General features: G+C 46.4%; 1 protein-coding gene across 1 annotated transcript in view; it reads left to right on the forward strand.

Moving 5' to 3' along the window:
* EPHB1 (EPH receptor B1) overlaps positions 1-20,674 on the forward strand; it is a 419,047-nt gene extending 398,373 nt beyond the window's left edge. The window contains exons 13-16 of the mRNA XM_054595535.1: positions 7,409-7,558; positions 13,834-14,027; positions 15,741-15,896; positions 19,280-20,674. Of these exons, the coding sequence (XP_054451510.1) occupies positions 7,409-7,558; positions 13,834-14,027; positions 15,741-15,896; positions 19,280-19,388 (609 nt within the window). The 3' untranslated portion in view covers positions 19,389-20,674. The remainder of the gene's footprint in view (positions 1-7,408; positions 7,559-13,833; positions 14,028-15,740; positions 15,897-19,279) is intronic.
* The last annotated feature ends 723 nt before the right edge of the window (positions 20,675-21,397 follow it).

The raw sequence follows: 21,397 nt of genomic DNA on the forward strand, positions 1-21,397 counted from the left end.
AAATGAATGAAGTCCGCCAGTGAATTATTTAGCACTGTCTCTCCATCCTTTCTTTTTAATTATAAACTCAAGATGTGCTGTATGATAAAATAATAATAAAGCCCACCTCTCAGCCATCAGGGGCTATTTTGGGGGTGAGGAATAAAAGACAGCTGTTTGCCCTGACAGTGTAGTACAGAGAAACAATGTCTGTTTGGGTTGAGCAGGGTTTTTGTTTTGTTTTTTTCCCCAGCTGGGAAACGTCACCAAGTGGCCTTTCTGTTCTTCACACATGAAATACACACTATCATCCGCATATTTTTAGTTAATTTATGTCCAAATAGGTTTTTCTCTAGCTGCTAGAAAATGATGTTTGGGCTGCAATTACCTTCCCCAGCATCTTACAGAAGGGTTTCAGAGCCCACAAAGCTCAGGGGAAAGGCAGCAAGGACCTCACTGACTGTAAATCTCTGCATTTGTAGTTATTCAAATCACATATTTTATTACTAGTATGAAATACATTGTGCCATTCATTTTGGAGGAGCAGCTAATGCTTCAAGAAAAGCTTTGAAAAACATTCTATTTAGAAACAATTTTGTCTGCAGCCAATGCAGTGTGTCTTTTGGGGTTGTCTTTTCTCCCAGCCCTTTTCTGTTTTGTGTGCTATTTGCATGACAAATAAGACCATCCTCTCCAAAAGCTCACCTGTTCCTGCAGCCTGTTTCCCACCTAAAGTTCTAATTCTCTGTATGTTGCATCATAATCCTTAGCATAGTAATAAATTACAGTGTCACCGTCAAGACTGTAGCTTCTGGAAAGAAAGAAGCAGCAGGGCCAGATGAACTCTTTCAGAAGATGGAGAGACTGTTTTCATGCAAATTCCTGGCGTCCTGGGGAACTAGGAACAGGCTCTTTATTATATAGTCTCAGTTGCAATTCAGCAGCCAGAAGCCATTTCCACTGGCTGTTAGAAGCTGGTAGCATTTGGAGAAAGATAACCTTTTAGGCAGAAACTTTTTTCCCTTCTTGGCTGATATGAGCCTTATCTGGAAAAATCACTTGGCTGATCAGGTTGGAGAAAATGGGTCAGTGTACTTTCAGAGTGCTTTTAAATAGAGACACTCATTCAGAGAGACCTTCTTAATTTAACACTTAGAGCCACGTTGGACCTCTCAGTCCAGGGCAGTAGACAACGGTGACTGGGGAGCAGGTGACTGGGGAGAGGGAGGAGGGCGTGTATGTGGCTACACCCTGAGGGCAGGGCCATCTGTGTCTGAACTGTTGCAAAGGGCAGAGCAGAGCCCCGTCACTGTCAGATGCCTCACCAAGGCCAGCCAACCTCACAGCCAGGGTGGCCACTGCTTCAAGGAGAGAGTCTGCGGCCAGTCCAGAGGGAGGCATGCTATGCAGTGTGGACTTCATTCTCCCTCCGTTTCCCTTGGGCCACAGATATACTTGATGGAAATTTGGATGAAGCCAATCGCTGCCTTTTTCCCCCACCATCTGGAGATCTTTCGAGCTTTAGTGCAGTGTTAGCAAATATATGTACCACCTCCCCCATTCCCTTACTTTGGGTGAATATTGCTTATCACTCATAGCACTCTTCCTTGCTGAGCCCAGAGGAAGCCTCAGAATCCTTCTCAACCCAGCCACCAACAATGACCAGAGTTGCTATTCAGGATAAGACCTCGCTCAGTCTGTGACTTATGCTTGCTGAGCTGTGGGTTTCTTATCCTAGATACATAACTTACAACTTACTTATCCTAGGGTTGATCTGTGCCAGTGGTTCTCAATGTGTGGGAAGCATACTGGGAGTTTGTTAGGAGCGTAAATTCTTGAACCCTATCCCAGAACTAGTACATTCCAAAGTCTGGGTTATGGCCCTGTGGTGAGTGTTTCAACAAGCCTTCCGGGAGATTCGGATGCACACTTAAACTTGAAAACCACTGCTCCTGGCCAGTAGTCGTGACTAATGGCTACGCATTAGGATTACCTGAAGCATGTTAAAACCTACCAGTGCTTGAGCACCACTCTCAGAGATTCTGAATAAATTAACTTCCCCAGTGTGATTCCAGCGGGCAGCCAAGCTTGAGACCCACCAGGCTCGCTCTCTGGGTATGCCCAGAAGAGGGGTGTTGACATTGCCTTCAGCTACCTAGGTTTGGAGTGGCCACCGGGTCGGGGCATGGCTGGTAGGGTTCTCTCTCAGGCATGTCATGCCTCTCCCGCGAGGTGGAGCAGCAACGGAGGCTCCAGCAGCAGCCTCAGAGCTGCCTTCAGACTGTTGTCCTCACTGCCACATCCACGGCCGTGCCTTGGTGCCTGGGACTGATCAACGGCCCTGAGGAAATGTGATAGAGTCCTCTGTGGTTGATCTGCAGGGCTTTGACCTAAATGTTAGAGGTGTCCCTCTCTCCCAAATCCCATTGCCCTCTAATAGTAGTTCATGGTGGATGTGCCACCTGGGAATTTAACAATAGTATTTTCAGACTAGTGCCTGATAAAATTGTATATACTCGATGTATTACTTTCCTAAGACTGCTGTAACAAAGCACCACAGATTGGGGGGCTTTAAACAGCAGGAATTTATCCTCTCACAGTTCTGGAGGCTGGACGTACAACATCAGGGTGTTGGCTGGGTGATGCTCCCTCCTAAGGCTCTCAGGAAGATTCTGTTCCATGCCTCTACCCTAGTTTCTGGTGGTGGTTGTCTATCCTTGGCATTTAGATGCGCCATTCCAATCTCTGCCTCTGTCTCCATATATTATCCTCTACTGTCTGTCTTTACATGGCTTTCTTACATTGATGCCAGTCATTGGACTTGGGACACACTCTAATTCAGTAAGACTTCATCTTATTTTGTTATATCTTCAAAGACCAAATTTCCAAATAAGGTCATATTTACCGGTATAGGAGGTTAGAACTTGAACATATCATTTTGGGGGAACACAATCCAATACGACTATTCTTATATAATAATAACACTAATATTTGGGATGGTTTACATATATATATAAATACATATATATTACATATATCTGTAATACATATAGTTTATATGTAATACATATAAATATATCTACATATATTTATATATATGTATATATAAATAATGTTGGGATCTTTAAGTAATTCCAACATGTTTTATATATTATTAACCTAATAGAGATTGGGCATTGTGAATTCCAGAACCATGGCATGATACTCTTCGTCATTAACCTATCACTTTAAGGGGATTCCTCATGTATCATGATCCAATATTTGGTAAACAACTCCGTGATCACCATACTCAATAGTCATGGAGGCCTGGACTCAGGTTATATCCCCATGAGACTTTGTCTCACGTAAGATGTCAAAAAAAAAAAAGTACAGTAACAATATCCAGACATACAGAAGTGTAGAAGTGTTACCTTTATGAGTATCTCTAGGATGTAACTGGCAAGGGGAATCAGTCCTTTGCTTAGATTTTGGTCTGGAAAACTCCACAACTGAGTGGGTTCTAGAACCAAAACTATAAGCTGTGCTTATGTAATCTCACTGTAGCAAGACAGTGAGCCGGCTGGGTGGCATTGGGGACATCCATTGCTCCTTGAGAATGGGGCTGTCTTATTACTGCCACATCCCCAGCAGGGCGCTGGGCAGCGTGGGTGCTGCAAAGATGTCTGTTGCAGGCTGGCTGAGGCTGAGGGACTAAAATACCCCTACAGAGACCTCCACCAGCTGGTATCGCACCGGCTGGCAGGTGTGGGTATGGAGAATCATCAGATAACACTGAAGATGGCTGTGTTAGAATTAACCTGCTACCAGATATCTCCTTTCTGTGTATCGAATTATACACACACGTGCACACAATCTTTATGATTTGTCTTATACCTGAGTTTAATGTACGGTTATTCTGAAGCAGTGGATTTTAAACTTTTGGAAAATTTCTCGGCAGCACGGCCATTCAATGCCAAGCTGTATGTGGAAGGTCAGGGTATGAGGTCATCTGGAGAACAAGAGTCCTAATGGTGGTGAGGTGCCCTTTCCTTGTCTTCCCTTCTTCCTCCCACATGCCCCAACAATGATCCCCTGCCTCAGCTCTAGGGAAACCTGGGCCCTGCAGAACGCAGACCATGCCCTCAGCATCCTGGGGTAAGCGAGTCATCTGGTGCTTGGAGGGACCCTGTGCAGGGGACAATGCTCTGTCCCTCTTTGCCCACCTGGATACAGATTGCTTCCCAGTGAGCCCCATCGGTTCCTCACCCCAGCCCACTGAGAATTCTTCCCTCATGTTTCTTCCCATCCAACAGAGCAAACCACTCCCCTATGCCCCTTCCTCCGGCCAGCACAGGAAAAAGCCAGGGACTCTTAGAGCTCTTTGCAGTCAGAAGAATGTGGTGGCTATAAGCCTTCTGGTCCAGTGGGAGAACCCTCCTTGCCAGAAGAAACCCTGCCTTCTGCAATACCACGCCACTTCCTTTTCTTCTAGCTCCCCGCATGGGGCTGGTTACCATCCTCTAAATTAATAGAAATTCTCTCACATAACTGAAGACAAGTTAAATGATCATCGCTGTAACTAACTACCTCTAAGCATCAGACGACGAGGCTGATGAGATAGTGTTTGAAAGCTGGGAAGAAAGTTTAAAATTCCCAGGAAGGAAAGCACCTGTCCCCTGATTTTGGCCTTCCTTTGGTTCTGCCTCAGAGGTCAGCAGCCTCTGCTCTCTTGGCTGAGTGGGAGAGCTGGTCATGACAAGCTGTCACCTGCCTGTCCAGGGCCGCTGTTCTCAAAGGCTCTGCCACCTGCTGGGATGGGGGTGGCAGTGACAGGCCCAACTCAACTCCGTGTTCAGTGAAGCCCAGCGGCACGAGATGGCAGGAGGGCTGAGGCGCCCCGCCTGCGGGCCTGGCACGGCCACTTTGCATGTGAGAGGGAGCAGCTTAGCAGCTGTCACTGTCAGCCCCTGGGGTCTGCTCCAGGCTTGGCAGAGAGGACACCTTCAGCCTCTTAAATTGCCTCTTCCAAATTCAGAAGAGCCTCACTTTATCCCCCCACCCCCTCTTTCTGCCACAAACACATACACACGATAAGCTCTAACTGTCTTTTACTCACAGACCTCCACGGCCAGGTTTTCTCCCTGACTCTCTGGTGTCCTCTCTCACTCCTCCCCTCCCACACACACACATACACACACACGCATACAGCCACTCTATTTAAACTCCTGTTCTCTCCTACCTCACTTAACCCAGGTATCGAGAGAGCAGAAACCCCACGTCTCTTCTCCTCTGAGCCAGACCGTCCCCAGGTGTGGCAACATCCTCCCTGCTCATGGTGACATACAACATGGGGCCCCTGAGCTATGGGCTTCTGGTCTCCATGTGTCTGACAACTCTTGCTTCACTGGGTATATTTGCCACCTTTTTTCCCCAGCCATGGGTACCATGTAGATAAAAGCAGTAAATCCATTCCTGTTCTGAGGGGTGGTGAGAACAGTGTGTCCTGTTGCTGAGCAGCTCAAGCCTGCTCTCCAGGCATTTGTCATGTTGCTGGCATTTGAGCTGAGGACATCTACCACAAAAGCCTGCCACGGTCCCCAGGGGAAATTAGGACTGTCTTCTCTGCAGAAAGTTGGATGTGTGCCTGGGGAGGTCCAGTGGACCACCTTTCTTCCTCCCAGACCCTGGGTAGGAGTCCAGATAAAAATACACTTTGCCATTTGCTCCTTTCTCTCTCCCTCATGCTCAGATTAACCACTTACACATTTTTAAGGTATTTTAGCTAAAGTCCAACATGCATCTCTGGTGGTTTGAAGAGATCGTGAGAACGGTCAGAATAAATATAGCCTCCTTCAGCCGAAAGCACAAGGCCAATGAGAAGGGAGCAGGGGAGCTGCAGGTTGCATGGATTAGAGAGGCAGAGTCCAGGCATCGGAAAGGATCATGGGAGTCAGATCCTGGTATTTGCATGAAGAATGGAATATGAGGAGCATATTCGTTCCAGGGAATGATGAATTTTGGAGGCCAGCCTTGGCGAGTGCCCCCATTTTACCCCTATTAGTGGTGTCAGTTTCCTGCACAGTGTGCCCTGCCCTCTGCTCACCTCCCTTTACTTCCTTGCTTTAGCCACCCTGCTTCCTGGCAGTGATTATCCTCTCCCGCACCCCCAGCATCTGCACGTGCTACTCTACCTGGACTTTCCCTCTCCTCACTTTGCCGGATTAACGTCTACTCATCCTCTAGAACCGAGCATAGTGGAATAATCGTTAACGTGCATAGCGCTTACCCTCTTCCTCAGGCCCTGTCCCAAGCACTATATGGATGGTAACCCACTTAATCCTCACAACCTGACAATGTAGGTGTGGCCATCATCCCCATATTGCTGATGAGAAACCAAGGCACAGAGAGGTTAGGTAACCTGCCCTGGTCACACAGGTAGAATGGGGCCTTACTGGCATCCACACTCGCCCAAAGGCTCTAGGGAGCTGCCCTGCTGCCTGCTCCTGGCCATGGCGCTTGCCCCCCTCCTATGTCAGGGAGGCTCCTCTGGTTCTCAGGACACTTTGTGTCCCCCTCAGCCTCATCCTCACCATTTTTCATCTTGTCAACAATACATTTTAAGTGTCTGTCTTTTTGTCTGGCCACTCATTTCCTGCGCAGTCTGAGACATGGCGACGGGCTTATCTCTAAAACACCAGCTGCTCAGAAGGGCCTGGTGCACAGCTCTACTCATTGCCTATTTGTTGATAGGGCGAATGAATGAATGGATGGGTGTCATCCCTTAGGTAAACACAATAGGCCAAGGTCTGGCAGACAAACTGAGGGCCAAGCAGAGAGCCAAATTGGAAATTTCAGGGTGGAGTTGCAGGGAAAGAAGGAGGGGGCATAACCCCAAGAGCAGCCTGATGGAAAAGTGTACGTCCAGCCTCTGGATGCTGACCTCTGTGGTGGAGCAGGGAGGACAGCAGGCATCTCCAGAGACCTTGCCCAGAGCTGGCCACAGGCTGCAGACCAAGGGAAACCTCCCCCATTTTTTGTTTGTTTCGCTTCCTCCACACCCAAATTTTGTGGCTCGCATAGCCAGTCTCCTGTTGTATGGATTTTCATGTTGTAGTACATTACAGCAGTTACACTTTCTCCTCCCACCCAACAGTGACATTAGGATCAGCATGTAGGGAACTAGGGGCAAATGAAGCTTCAGTGCCGGCCATCGCCTCATGTGTGATGTGCCCACATGTGGTGCTGAGACCAGCACAAGCCACGCAAATGCTGCTAGAGCAGCTCAGGTGCAGTAATGGAGGGCTGCCCGTGGGGCACGGGCTATCCCAGTTGTCCTAATTCAGGAGATGTGGGAGTAAGGGGAGTGGAAGGACGTGTGTGCTGAGTTAATGTTCACCTGCCTTCGGCTAGACACCTGACAGTTGGGCTGACCGGCTTCTCCTTCTTCCAGGGAGGGAAGATCCCCGTGAGATGGACGGCCCCAGAGGCCATTGCCTACCGCAAGTTCACATCCGCCAGCGACGTCTGGAGCTACGGGATTGTCATGTGGGAAGTCATGTCATTTGGAGAGAGACCCTACTGGGATATGTCCAACCAAGATGTGAGTATCAGCATCACCTCATTACCACAAACCCCCATCCAAGGGATCCCACAGGCAGTGGTATGCCAAGCCCTCCTACCTGTTCCCAGCTCCAGACCTCATCACCTGAACTGGAGGGGTTCAGGGCAGGTGATCCAGGGACCCATTTGGCACCAATGTTTGAAACAGTCAGAGAGACCATCATGTAGATGTGACAGTTCCCATGACCTCAGGCCCTGTAAAGGTGCCCAGGCCAACCCAGGAGACAGTGGGATGGTCTTGAATGGCTGTGGGCCATGAGTAGATCAGGCCCCAAATAAAGCAGGCAATTCTACCAAACTTCAGAGCACCTGGCCTGTGTGTTCTCCTTTCACCATGCGAGGCAGAGGGGAAGCAGTACTGGTCTGGGGGTGGCTTCCAAGCCACTGTGCCTCGGTGACTCACACCCCTCAGCTTTAAAGAGAGGAATTGTAAAGGGTCCCTTTCTTCTGAGAATCCACTCTTCTAGGAGCCCATGTCACCTATCCATGAAGGAGGAGTGAGCAAGCCTCCCAAAGCAGTCAAGTTCAGGCAGGCCATGGGCGTGGGGCCCTGTCCGTGTGGAGATATCAACACCCGCTCCAGGCTGCCCTCAACGGACAAGGGTGGGAAGAAAGGAAAAGGGTCATTTGAGACCCTTTAGGTAGGGGTATTAGGGGTGGTCCAGATGGGACCCTTTGCTCCATAATTACTAAAATGTTGGAAACCTTTTGAGGTTGACTTGCTTTGATAAAGCCTCAATCAAAAGTCCTACCTGGATTTCCACATTGTTCCCCAGGACCCATTCCTCCTTTGTATTTTGAACACATGCACTTCTCTTAGAACTGAGAGGATTTTCATTTCCAAAGCCTGCACACCTCTGTTCTCTGCTTGCTTTCCACATAACCTTGGTGGTGGGAGCAGGGAGGGGGGCAGTTATTATCTTTTTCAATTTACAAGCAAAAGAAAGGCAGGGCTGTTCTCAATTCAGATCTCCGGGTGGAGCACCCAGCTCCACCGTAAGCATCTCCATGCGTGGGGTGGACTCCCGAGGCACTGGAAAATGAGAAGTCTGCCCTCAGCCGGCCCTCTATCCAGCTAGAGGTTTAAAGCCATGGCAGTTGCTCAGAAGATTCAGAAAGGTGGCAATCCAGGAGCCCAGAAAACATTTTGCAGTGAGACAAAAGAGGAGCTGGGTGCTGCTATGACAATGCTTCCCACTCCCACAGGTAGAGTGGCTTCAGCCCAGAGCGGGTGAAATGGCTGCATCCTTAACCAGGTCCCAGTGCCAACCATGTGTGGCATCTGGGTCCTCTATTATCTATGATTATCCATGCTTCGCCTCTGCTCCTGTAGCATGTCGAATCAGTAAGTATCGGAATTAATGCCAAGGCTGCTTCATGAAATCAGTTGCACGCTGGCTTCGTCCATAACATCAGCTAGATGAATAATAAATATTAGCCAGAGAAAGCAGAGCCATTTTGTCCCACCCAGAGACTTTAATCCGATTAAGAACAATTCAGCACACATAGAATGGATTATGAAACTCTCTGACAGGCAAGATTTGACATTCAAGATATTCTCAGCAAATGCATTCGCCTATGATGAAAACAAATGGAATTTCTGATATTAGACTTCCAGAATTTCTAAATCATTTATACAGCAAACACTCATTGTATACTCATTGTGACAAAGTATTGTACTTGCTGGTAATATTCATGGGGGGTTTACAGTCCAGTGGCACATACATGGGGTAGTGGGGACATTTGGGTTGGGGAAGGCTTCCCATATGTTTGACGCTTGAGCTGGGTCTCTAAGGGAATAAGAACATCTGCAAAGTAACTGTTTATTCTAATTTTGTTGTATTTCTCCGAATAAAGCCCCTGAGCATCGTCCCAAGTGCCATTCTGCTCTCTGTAGAAGGTGGGAGGTGACTTTAGCCCATTCAGAAAACATCTTCGGACCTGGCCTGAGAGGGAGCCAGGAGGGGCTCCCAGCTGCTCAGCTTCAGTCCTTCTCATCAGAAACCACAAAGGTGGTGGCAGTACTGGATTTTACAGATGACAATTGAAGGGCTTTAAGAAAGAGAATTGCAGAGGCAAGTCGGAGTGCTGGTAATTGGGCTTCCAGAGCCCTGGAAGGTCTTTGAACATGTACAGAGAGTTTGTCAGCCAGAGAGAGGACTTGGAAGTTCTGCTGCTTGGATCTGATTGACAGAGATAATGAGCGTGGCAGAGTGGTGGAGAGAAGCTGCTGTTTTATTGAAACATCAGAGCTTAACTTAACCCCCTCTGCCCTGGTTCCTCCACGGCTCTGAGCTCCTCCAGTTCACTCTCCAGGTACCACCCACTGCCCAACTCACTAATGATAAGTGCTGTATGTTTGAGAGCAGTCTGGAGCCTCCGCTGAGGACGCAAGGGCAAGGGGAAGGGCTCTGCTCATTTCCCAGAGAAGCGCCAGTCACTTTATCAGATGCCCAAGGCACCTGGGGTCGGTCCATATGCTCCTGTTCCCACCCAACCCCCACAGCTGCCATCTCTGGGTACTGGGGAACAAAGGCAGCCCTGCTCCCCACCCATCCTGTCCCCTTGGGCCCCAGGACACTGGCTTACACTGACCTTCAGGATGGCCCAAACAGTTGCTGCAGGCCATTCAAAAGGAACTGGCAGCCTGCTCAGGTGACAGTTGCTTGGACTGGTTCTCTCATAGCCTATACCCTCTCTCACCTTCTCTCTAGAAATGTCATTTGGTCTCATTCTAATCTTTGGTCTTTTCAGCATCCGTTCATCTCAACCTGTTATGGACTAAGGAAAGGGGCCCAGGACTCACTCTGATTTTCAATGTTGCTCAGTATAATACTCTATGCCTCCAATCTTGGGCCACACTACCCGCACAATTCAAACATGGTCACTGGAGTGTAGACCCATCCATTGGCCAGATTGAAGGTGTTTCTGCATGTCTCCTCCCTGTTTGCCACACCTGCTAGCAAGGCAGGGGCAGGCATGATCCCAAAGGCCAACTAGAGGACTGGGATTTTTCTTTTAAGTAATGATGTTTTAATTTTATTATAAGTTATGCACACTCAGAGGATTTGGAAAACACCCAGATCCTTAAAAAAGAGAATAAAATTATCCAAAGGCATAGCACTTCAGTGAAAGATTCAAGTAGACAAATGCTATCCACACATGAATTAATGACCTAGGTAATTTTTCTTTGGGGTGGTAGGTAAAGGCTTCTCTCTCTCTCTCTCTCTCTCTCTCTCTCTCTCTCTCGCTCTCTCTCTCTCTCTCTCTCTCTCTCTCCAAGAAGCATCAATGCTCTTAGATGATAACAATGAAATTATCTAGAAGAAACAACAAATGGAATAAAGTCACATTTTGTAAACATGGGCATGTAAAAGGTTTCAAATGCTATCTTTCTGGACCTCCAAATGACCAGCTGCAGAACAATGACCCTCTTTGCAGAGATGACATCTACTGGAATAGACATGGCAGAAATGACAGCCTCCACACGACACAGGGCTTCTTTCTACTGCTCATGTGTGTGGTGCTCAATACTCATCACCTCACTGTGTCATGTAATCTTTGTAACAACCCCACCTGTGTGGTTTCAGGAGGTGGTGTGACTCTCCCCAGTGCCTGGAGCTAATAAGAAATGGAACAAGGATCTGAACCCCTAATCATAGTGCCCTGCACTCACCGTCACAGCAGCTGCATCTGTTCTCCCAGTGGACCTGCCATGGCTCCTTAATGTCCTCTAAAAAGAAAGTCAGCACAAACAGAGGGAATATAAAAGCAAACTCCGGGACAGACTTCCAAAAATTCCAGTGAGGTAGCCTGCAGAAGGGGACAAAGGAGAACAGCTAAGTGGCATTCAGTCTGAAGCTCATATGCCCAAGATTCAGTCCTGCATAGAGTCCCCAGTCTCTTGATGCTCCACCAGGAATGCTTGGTCAGCTGGTCACACCATGGAGCTGTGCCCCTTCCTGCACAAAGGTCCCAACTTCAGGGCTCCTTCCTCTTAAAGGCAGACGGGAGAGTAACCTTGTCAGTGGGGAAAATTAGGTTTTGGGGCTCTGGCACATCAAATAATTTAAGCACGGATGCCAGTAGTTTAGGGGTACATATGGTGCCCTGAAGTAGAAGACTTTGGGGACCCCTAGCCGTGTGAGAAGTTGAATTTGGACACTAGCCCCTCCTGCTGGCCCCACCTAGCTTGTCCTTAGGCAACGCAGAAAGAGCTCCTGGGCCATTCAGTGGTTAATCCTGTTTGCCTCCACAGTGAGCAGGTGCTCTGTGACAGAGTCCCTCAAGCTGGCTGCCTGGAAGAAGCTGGAAAAGGGTGCTGGCATATGAGCCAGGCTGATGGGAATTCTGCCTGGCGGCTCCTCAGGGTTACTTGGTTTAGGCCAATATCCCTGTTTTCTGCTATGAGGACCTGTAACAGCTCCCAGGCTATTACAATGACAGCCTTACAGAGGCCTGGGAAATGTGGGCTTTGGGATATTCAGAACTTAAAAGCAGACACCCCTAGGATTTATGCCCAGCCCTATCATTTATTTACTAGCTATGCAAATACGAGTCACTTCACTGCCCCTGCCTCCATTTCCTCATGTGGAGAATGGGGCTAAAATGCCCTCCTGAGAGGACAGTAGGTAATTCAGTTGACAATGGTTTGGCAAAGAAAAATTTGTCGGTGGTGCAGCACGTTATTAAAAAATGCATGTTCCCATTAAAAAAAAAAGGAAATGTCTCCAGTCACTGATTTTATGTAGTGACAATATTGGTATGGTTTGTATGCTTGTTTGTTTTTCTGCCACAGTGAATGGAAGGAATAATGCACCTTGATTGTGTTTAATGACTTCAGGTTATCATATTTTCTCATGACCCATCTCATGTCCGATACACCGTGCATAGAATTTGTAAAAAAATATAAACTGATTGACCATAGTCTTTCTCTCTGTCCAATTCACAAAGTACAAGGAAAAAAAAAACTCAGAAGCATAATTAGCTGAAACGAATCTGACATTTTTAAAAGTAGAGGCAAAAACTCCTGAAAATTCCTGAACTCCAAATTATTTCCTTTGTTGTTTAAAGTGCTTTAACTGTTTATTTTAATATAAAATCAATGCATAATTATTATAGAAAATAAACTTACAAACAAGCAAAAAGAAAAACATAAAGAGCATTTACGCTGCCACCTGCCCAGAGGCAACCACCATTAACTCCATGGTATACATCTTCCCAAGGTCTTTTCTATGCATGTGTATAATTACTGTTTTTTGTTTTGATTTTTGTATTTTACAAAGCAAGATTATACAATACCTGCAGTTATGCAGCCTGCTCTTTTGCCTAATATTCTAATGTGAGTATATTTCCATTTCAATAGGTACATTTTTGCAGCATCACTTTAAGACCTGCATTGTATTCCGGGCTTTCCACTGTGTAATGACTGTGCCATAATAAATTCCTATGTTTAGCACTGGGTCATTTACAATTACTTTTTTCTATTACAAAAAGCACTGAGCAGAAGTAATTGATTTAAATAAATTGGAAATTAAGAAGTAAAGGGTGAAAAACACAACAACCTGAAAAACAGACAAAAGTATTTGAAGATGCTAAAATCTTTACAAAATTATCCCCTGGAGTCTGCAAAAATAAACAAAACCTGGTTGTAGATATTTATTGTGGGTCACCTTGTTGTGTTGACCATTTCATTGCACCGAGTCAATTTGTTTAACCAAAGTATCTTCAACCCAATTTCTGTTGCTGCCTCTTGAAGCTTAAGGCAAATAATGCCTAGGAAAGTCCCTGGCATGGAGTAGGCTCTCCGCCAAGTGCTATTCCTTCTCTCCATTTCCCTTTCTTTAGCAGTGAAAGGAAGAATTATAAATAGTGGGTTTCCTAGGCTTCCCATGTGCCACTGTTTCATCTGCCCTGGCGCCACCAGCAGCCAGTAAGGCAGAATTGGGTCAATGTCCTCTTAAAGAGAGGAGAAGCTCAAGTCATTCACCAGCTCTTTCTTCAATAAACAATTACAGAGACCCACTAGTATATGTCTGGCTCATACCAGTGCCAGGGACACAAAGGGATAATAACATGTAGTGCCTGCTTTCTAGGAGTCCACAGTCTAAGGAGAAAAGTCAAGTATGTGTAACATCCCAATATAGTGGGAGGTAGATGAGCACAGTATGAGGGCACCTGGGTCAGGGAGGCTGCATTGTTGGTGGTTAATTTGTGAATGACTGGCTGGTGGTGTTCCCATGTATGTCACTGCAGGTCATCAATGCTATTGAGCAGGACTACCGGCTGCCCCCACCCATGGACTGCCCAGCTGCTCTACACCAGCTCATGCTGGATTGTTGGCAGAAGGACCGTAACAGCCGGCCTCGCTTTGCTGAGATTGTCAACACCCTGGACAAGATGATCCGGAACCCGGCAAGTCTCAAGACTGTGGCAACCATCACCGCCGTGTGAGTCTAGTAGTTCCTAGGTATGGGTGGTCTCATAGTCAGGGGCAAGGCCAATAGCAAGCAAGACTCCTAGCCTTTCAGTCCATTGTGAGCAAGGATAAAATGACTGAACTTATCCACTAATAGAAGTTCCAGGACTTCCTATAGACACATGTTAAGAAACGTGTTTGGGTCTCCACTTCCTGTTGACTTAAGATGGGCTGGGTGTTGGGCTTTCTAATAGTTGAGAGTATCTGATCTGATTGGTATGAGGCACCACCTCTAAGTGATCCTGTTTCCATAAGGCACCCTTTCTGTTAACCACACCAGTCCGCTAGGCAGGTAGAGCTGCAAACTTGGAATCTTGGCCAACCAGTTTACAGGTAAAGACCCTGACTGCTGGGGAGCAAAGAAATACAAAACAATTGGACTTGTTATTATCAAATGAACAGAACAACTGTCTACTGTCAGCAACTGCCAGTTGTACATTTTCATTTATTATTCATCCTTTTAACCAAAGTTTATTAGGCGCATATGTGCTAGGCACTGGGCCCATTGTTGGCATTATAGCATGAACAATATAGGCGAGATCCCTGCCCTCATGGAGCTTTGTATCATTTAGGAACAGCAAACATTAATCAGATGATCACTCAAAGATAGCCACTGTGGGAGGGAGGTGTGTGATGTTTAGAGAGCATATACCTGCCTCTGTTGTCATGGAAGCAATGCTGATGAGACCTGAAGAGTGAGAGTACATTGCCAGGATGAAAGGATGATGGGAATAGAGGGGCAAGGGTTCCAGGCCAAGGGCACAGCATGTGCAGAGGCCTGAGGGTAGAAAGGACAAAGCCAGTGTGTAGGAATGGCTGGTGGCCGAAGTAGGTGAGGTGGGCAAGGGCCACACTCTCAGAGCCTTTAGGCCTGCTAAGAATTCTGGGCTTAGTTTTCAGAGCAATGAGCATCCACTGGAGGGTTTGACATGAATCAGGGTCAGATGAGGGTTATTGACATGATCACATCTGCATTTGTAAAAGAGCATCAGGCAGCAGTGGAACTTAGGTTGAGGGGAACAAGCATGTAGAAAAACAGGTAGGAGAGTATTGCAGTAATCACGACAGAGAAGATAGTCTTAAATCAGGAAAATGATGGGGAAAGAAGTGGGTGAGTTTGAGTAATTATGCAGGATAAATCTTCATGACTTGGTAAAGGATTGGGCATGGGGGCTGAGAATGAGGGAAATGTCAAGATGGCACCCTGGTTGGGACTAGATACCTAGGTATCTCCTTTGAGGATGTGTCATAAAAGACCAGTGATGGGCTGTTCTGTTCCATTTATTTCAATGAGCTGAGGATGCAACCAGGGAAAAAAAATGTTAGCAATAGATTTGGGGAGGTTGCCATGGAGTGGATATGTTTTTAAAAGCTCTTATATTTCAGTTTACAAGGGATGTTATGGATCTTCCCTTCCCTTTAGACTGCATGCTGGTCAATCAACCAGTCTGGGCTGCCTGACATGTGACAGTGCCCAGAGGCAGAGGGACTGGCTACCTGGCCCTGAGAAGCCATGCCACCTGCCAACTCAGGTTCTGCAAGGGAAGAAGGGTCAGCACAGGACCCCACCATCATCCTCATCCTGTCACGGACATGGCCCTCCATAAAGTGCTGTTGCCCAGAGCATAGTTCTCTCTACACACTGCTGCAGCCGTGGGCTCACCTGCTCCTCTCTGTCTCATAGGCCTTCCCAGCCCCTGCTAGACCGCTCCATTCCAGACTTCACGGCCTTTACCACCGTGGATGACTGGCTCAGTGCCATCAAAATGGTTCAATACAGGGACAGCTTCCTCACCGCCGGCTTCACCTCCCTCCAGCTGGTCACCCAGATGACATCAGAGTAAGTGATGAGAATCATCTCTGTCCAGCCTGTGGGTGGGGGTGGGGCATGTCAAGGCTCCTTCCCTGCCATTGCCCATCGTGCCAGTCCTGATTCTGGCCTGAGCGCCAGATCTCTGCCTCTGAATGGGACCAGGCTTGGAGGGGGAGCACCTCAGAAAGATGGAGGAGAGGCAGAGGGTGGGGTGGAGAGGCCGAGATTGTTCTGGGCCTCAAATGAGATGCGTTCAGTCATAGCCATATGTCATTTGCCTAATCACCGAGAGTTGCTCCTCCATTTAAGTGTTTAAACTCAGCCCATCAAAGGGAGCATCCAGATGGAAAGAACACAGCCAGCCAGCACATTAAACAACATAGCAGGCAGAGGCATCGCCCTGACTCAGCAACAATTTTAGATATGGGGGAGCTTGTGTTCGTACCTGTGTAGCACTTGTAAATAAGTATACATTTCCATCCTCCACAAATTATTTACCAGTCTGCAGCCCTCACAGGACTATGGAGGAATACAAAAACTAAAATTATTCAAATAAAATGAGAGTCAGAAAGGGTCTCGAATATCCAGGTAGTCCATCATTTCCCCAAGAATGTTCTGAGTAGCACCTATTCTGGGAAATGTTAATAGGTTCTCCTTGGAAAAAAGGCCCCCTGGTCAAATAAATTTGGGAAATACTGTGCACTTTATCGCTCTCTTGGAGATTCACAACACGTATTAGCATTGTAAAGGCCATGAGAAATCCTGAAATTAAAAAAACACATTTAAAATGATTAAATACTGTGGGACCATATTTTTGAGAGGCAGGGCTTGTGAAACTGCAGTTTGAGAAATTTATCTAGTTCCTCCCCTTTCATTCAATGGATTCAGAAAGCAGGTGAACTTAGTTCCTAAAGAGTCAGACTCATGAGTGGAAAAGTGAGGCTACGCCCTGCCTTCCTGACCACCAATTCCATATCCTTCTGAGGGCCACAGCAGCCCCCTTACTTTGCTGCACACTGGAAGTGCCTGGAAATCTTTAAAGTTATTGATGCTTGATATCCTATTTAATTGGTATGTGGTGAGACCTGGGCATTGGGATTTTAAAAACTGCCCGAGTGATTCTATAATGCAGCCAAGTTTGGGAACCCGCTGAACTAAAGTTGGTCTAAAGTCTAAAGTTGGTCAAATTTTGAATACACACATGTACACACTTGCACATACACGCATACACAGACATGCACATACATGGATACCCCAGAGGGGACATCACTGGCTGCCCAGGCTAATATGTGTACTGACAGCACCAGGTTAGGTGGCTTGTAACACGCACTTTCCATGGTGCAGGATCAGTCAGCCCACAAGCAGCTGACAAACACAGATCATCTGTTTTGTGTCAAGCACAGGGGTAGGCGTGGGGCTTCCCTCCTGGGGTGGGCCAGTTACTGAGTCCCAGGGGAGGGGGTGATCATCCACCCCCAGTAACTGAGCCCCAGAGGGACTATGGCTTCTTGACCCTCGGTCCCAGTCCCCAACTCCTGCTTTGCAGTTCATCTTCCTGGAGTCCAGCTCTACCTCTCAGAGGTTCATTCTTGTCAGAAATGTTGGCACCTCCACTTTCTCCAGGGAGATGACTTTAATGTGCATCTAGCCTTGGATCCACTAAACTTCAGACTTCATTTTTTTATATCCAGTTTAATTTCCTGGCCATGCCTAAAAAAGATGGTCCCTGACATTATGAATTATTGTCAGACACCAAAAATAAAAAAGACGCACTTACTAGTGGAAAACATGCTTCCCCATCTTGCAGAGTTAATATGGACAGCTTAGCGGATTGGGGGCCTAGGTGCAGGGTCAGAAGTGGGTGTTCATGAAGACAAGGCCACTCCTGCTTCCCCACTGCGGTCTGGCTGAGTATGGGGGCTCTTGTCACCTGATCCCCCCAAACAGAAGGATTCAAGGGGAATAATTCCCTGAGTCTGAGAATAGCCACATGAAAAAGAACAGAGGAAAATGAAACCAAAAATTAAGGAATTTAGTTCAAAGTAAAGAATGTCCATACACTATTGTAGAAATTTAGTTTATTTCTTGAGAGATAAAAGATGGAAAAAAACATGAGCAACTAAATAAAATAGATTGCAGGACAATTTGTGAATGTAAAATTCAAGCAAACCTTTCAAAAGTGTTTGCTAAAAGGACATGGGCAATTTAACAATCTAAACTAGCTGCAGCCTGTGGGGGACTGACCACCAGCCAAAAGGAGGGGGAACAGGAAAGCGATGGCATGGTAGATGGAGGCCCAGCACGGGGCCCTCCTCAGGGGTCTGGTGCCTAGGGTACAAAGTGAGCTGCTGTGCTGGGACCCAGGGTTTTGGGGGAGTATAGGTAGGACCTAGAAGAGTTAGAAACCCACACTGTAGGGTGGCTGAGAGCCCAATGGTCTTGAATTTGAACCCCAGCTCCTCCACTGCTTCCCCACTGTGTGATCTAGAGCATGTTGCTTAACTCCTCTGGGCCCTATTTGCCTTGTCTGTAAATATGCTGATAATAATGCTACCTTCCTTCTTGGTTTGTGTTAAGAGGAAAATGGAATGTGCAAAGCACTTGGCCTACTGCCTATTTCCTTGCTTACAGGATGCACATGAGAAATGACTGCTGTTAAATTATTACTTAATTTGAATGGTTTGTCAATTTTTACAAGATGCTTCAGTAGATATAAATGAGATAGTATAGGGCACATGAAAAAGTACTCAATGTCATATATTATTATTATTTTTTTATTGACTAAGGAAGGAAGCATCAGTCTGAGTAACATCAAGTAATAAGCCATGAACTCATTTGAATTAAGACTCACAGCTTAAAGATGAATTCAAACCAAACCTCTATCCTAAACATAGTCCTTGGATTCCTGTTTGGACAGATATTTTAAAGTTATTTTGAGCTCACCCTTCTTAAAAATTCATGATATTAAAATTCAAACAGAGGCAGAAAATGGAAACTCAGGGGGAAAGCTTCAGAAAACCAAGCAAGCCTCACATCTTTTCAATCACAGTGGGTGATCACTAATTTAGGCAGAAAACGAGAGAATAAATGAAGCCTCAGACAGTGTGTGCTTTGGGTGTTCAAAAAAAAAAAAAGCAAAGGAAAGTTCTAGTTCACCTAGGGTCATACACACAATGAAGGGGCTGCCCTGAGCCCTCCAGGGTTGTCTAAGTTAGAGGGGACATTAGAGACAAAGGGCTATGACAAGGAGAAAATGAAGTCAAGGAAGGAAATACCTAGGTAGGCATTTGCCAAAGACTCAAACACTTTTGGATTGTATGCACTTTTATTTGCCTTCTATGATGAGTTTCAATCTCTGAAAAGCGGCCTTAACACTAAAGTGCCTTCTTTTGTGGCTTTTTCCCTCCTAGAGACCTCCTGAGAATAGGGGTCACCTTGGCAGGTCATCAGAAGAAGATCCTGAACAGCATTCATTCTATGAGGGTCCAGATGAGTCAATCGCCATCGGCAATAGCATGAGAACTCTTGTTTTCTGGGGGAAGGAGAGGAAGGAAAAGAACCAGACTCAAGGGGGAACCTGAGGTTGAACACTATGGAATGTCCTTGGAGAGACTGTCTTCTCTGCTGAGAAATGCGTCCCATCAGTGAAGAATAAATTGGACCAACTCCTCATAGTCAACCTTCATTTCTCAGTGACAGAAGCATGTTTAAGATGCTGTGGGAAACCAAACAGAGAACAAAATATGAAAAGATGATGTTCAACGGAAGTGAAGACACAACAGTATGCACTGGGGTTTCAAGAGCAAACTCACTCCCCTTTCGGTGGGCTGGAGTCATCTATCCACAGGAAGGAAGGGAAGGAGGTGGAGGGAAGAAACAGAGCAGTGTCCCATTTTCTTCCTCGCCAATGACATTCTTTTCTTTTCTCCTTCTGTACTCCTCCCCAAGAGTCCTCTCCCTTCTCCCACATCCATTTCCCTTTGCTCACAACTTGTGTAGGGAAGTTTCTTCAAACAAACCCCAGCTCCTGAGTCTCCAGATGTTGTTCTGTCAGTTGCCAAAGGACTTTGCTGACCACTGCATGGGGGATCCGACCAATTCAATTAATGTCTTCATATTGAAGAAGAGATGTACCTTCAATTGAAAACCTTGTTTTTCTTTTGTTTGCATTTTCTGCAAAAAGGAAAAAGAAACCACAAATTGGAGAAAAAAAAAAAAAGAAAAGAAAAACCTGTTTCCATGTGCTAGAGCACACATATGTACGTCTGCGTTATAAGATGACTGTGCTTTTTCGTAACAGATGCAAACAAGAAAGATTTGGGTAGTCCTGGCCCTGGAAAATTCGAGGGGCCAGAATGTATTGTTGGTTTGGTTTTCTGGTTGGCCCAGTTGGCCTGTTGGCTCAATGGGGAGAAAGGGTACGGAGAAAAATAAAATGAAATGGGGAAAAACTCTCAAGAGCTTGCAAATTCAGACAGGAAACAGGTGAGTGGTTTGAATTGGATGCAGTGTGGGCCATTCTAGAATGATACTGACTGATTAATTATTCCTGGAAACATCTGAAGAGAAGGAGAAGGAAAGTTTCTGGAGAATGTTCTTCCACATCCTGGAATCTGCAATTCAAGAGGTGGCAAGGGAGAATTCTTCTTACCTTATCCATGGACTGGCTTAAGCCGTGTGGCATCCGAGGAATGTTTCAAGTGTGTCTGTGTCTCTCTGCATTCCTTCTTGTACCTCATTGTTTGATTCACTTTTGTAAATTCCACCTAACATTTAAATATTTTTAATTTCTCCTTTTACCTTAATCTCCTTGCTAATTTTATCTGTCTAATTAAAATGAACAGAAGCATGTCTGGGTTTACATAGAATGGTGTCAGAATGTGTGTTCCTGGACCCCACTGGGTCTGTGTCCAAGTTACGGGAGAATCCTTAACAAACATCCTTCCTTCCCCTAATGGGAGGAAAGGTACAATTCTGGGCCCTGGGACTCCTGAGAAGCAGGACATATTAGAATCACTCTCACTGATGTGACCTAAAGGAAGAACCAAATGAATATGAGTCCCTGAAGTCTCAAAGGTGCAGCTTTAAGAAGTCACTGGCAAGTAAACATAGACAATCACCAATAATACACGATCAGCCCTGATTTCAGTTCGCACACTGCACTTGAGAAGTTCACATCCAGGCCCATTTTGTATAAGTCACTGAAGGCTATTGTAGCGTATCTGGATCCATACAGCTTTCCTGTGGTGTGTCTGTGCATTTGGAGGGGAGTGTTGTAGGGCAGAGTAGCTATGGTTCTCATATAGTTTATTTAAGACATACGTAAGGTGAGATGAGCCTTTTCCCCTAGTCCTAGGTAACCTTGTACTTCAGGAGGTTCTTACCTTCTGAAGCCCCTTCAAAGAGGCTCATGGGCCTAAGGGTCCAGCTCCAAAGCAGGGGAGCCCCATCTTAAAGCACTGTCCTTGTGCTTAACCCCTGGGGGGAGGAGGAGGAGGTGGTCAGAACTGTCTCAGCAGATTCACATA

Source organism: Pteronotus mesoamericanus, unplaced genomic scaffold (assembly GCF_021234165.1).
Source record: "Pteronotus mesoamericanus isolate MK-2021 breed Mesoamerican mustached bat unplaced genomic scaffold, CSHL_Meso_final scaffold_54, whole genome shotgun sequence".
Taxonomy (NCBI): domain Eukaryota; kingdom Metazoa; phylum Chordata; class Mammalia; order Chiroptera; family Mormoopidae; genus Pteronotus; species Pteronotus mesoamericanus.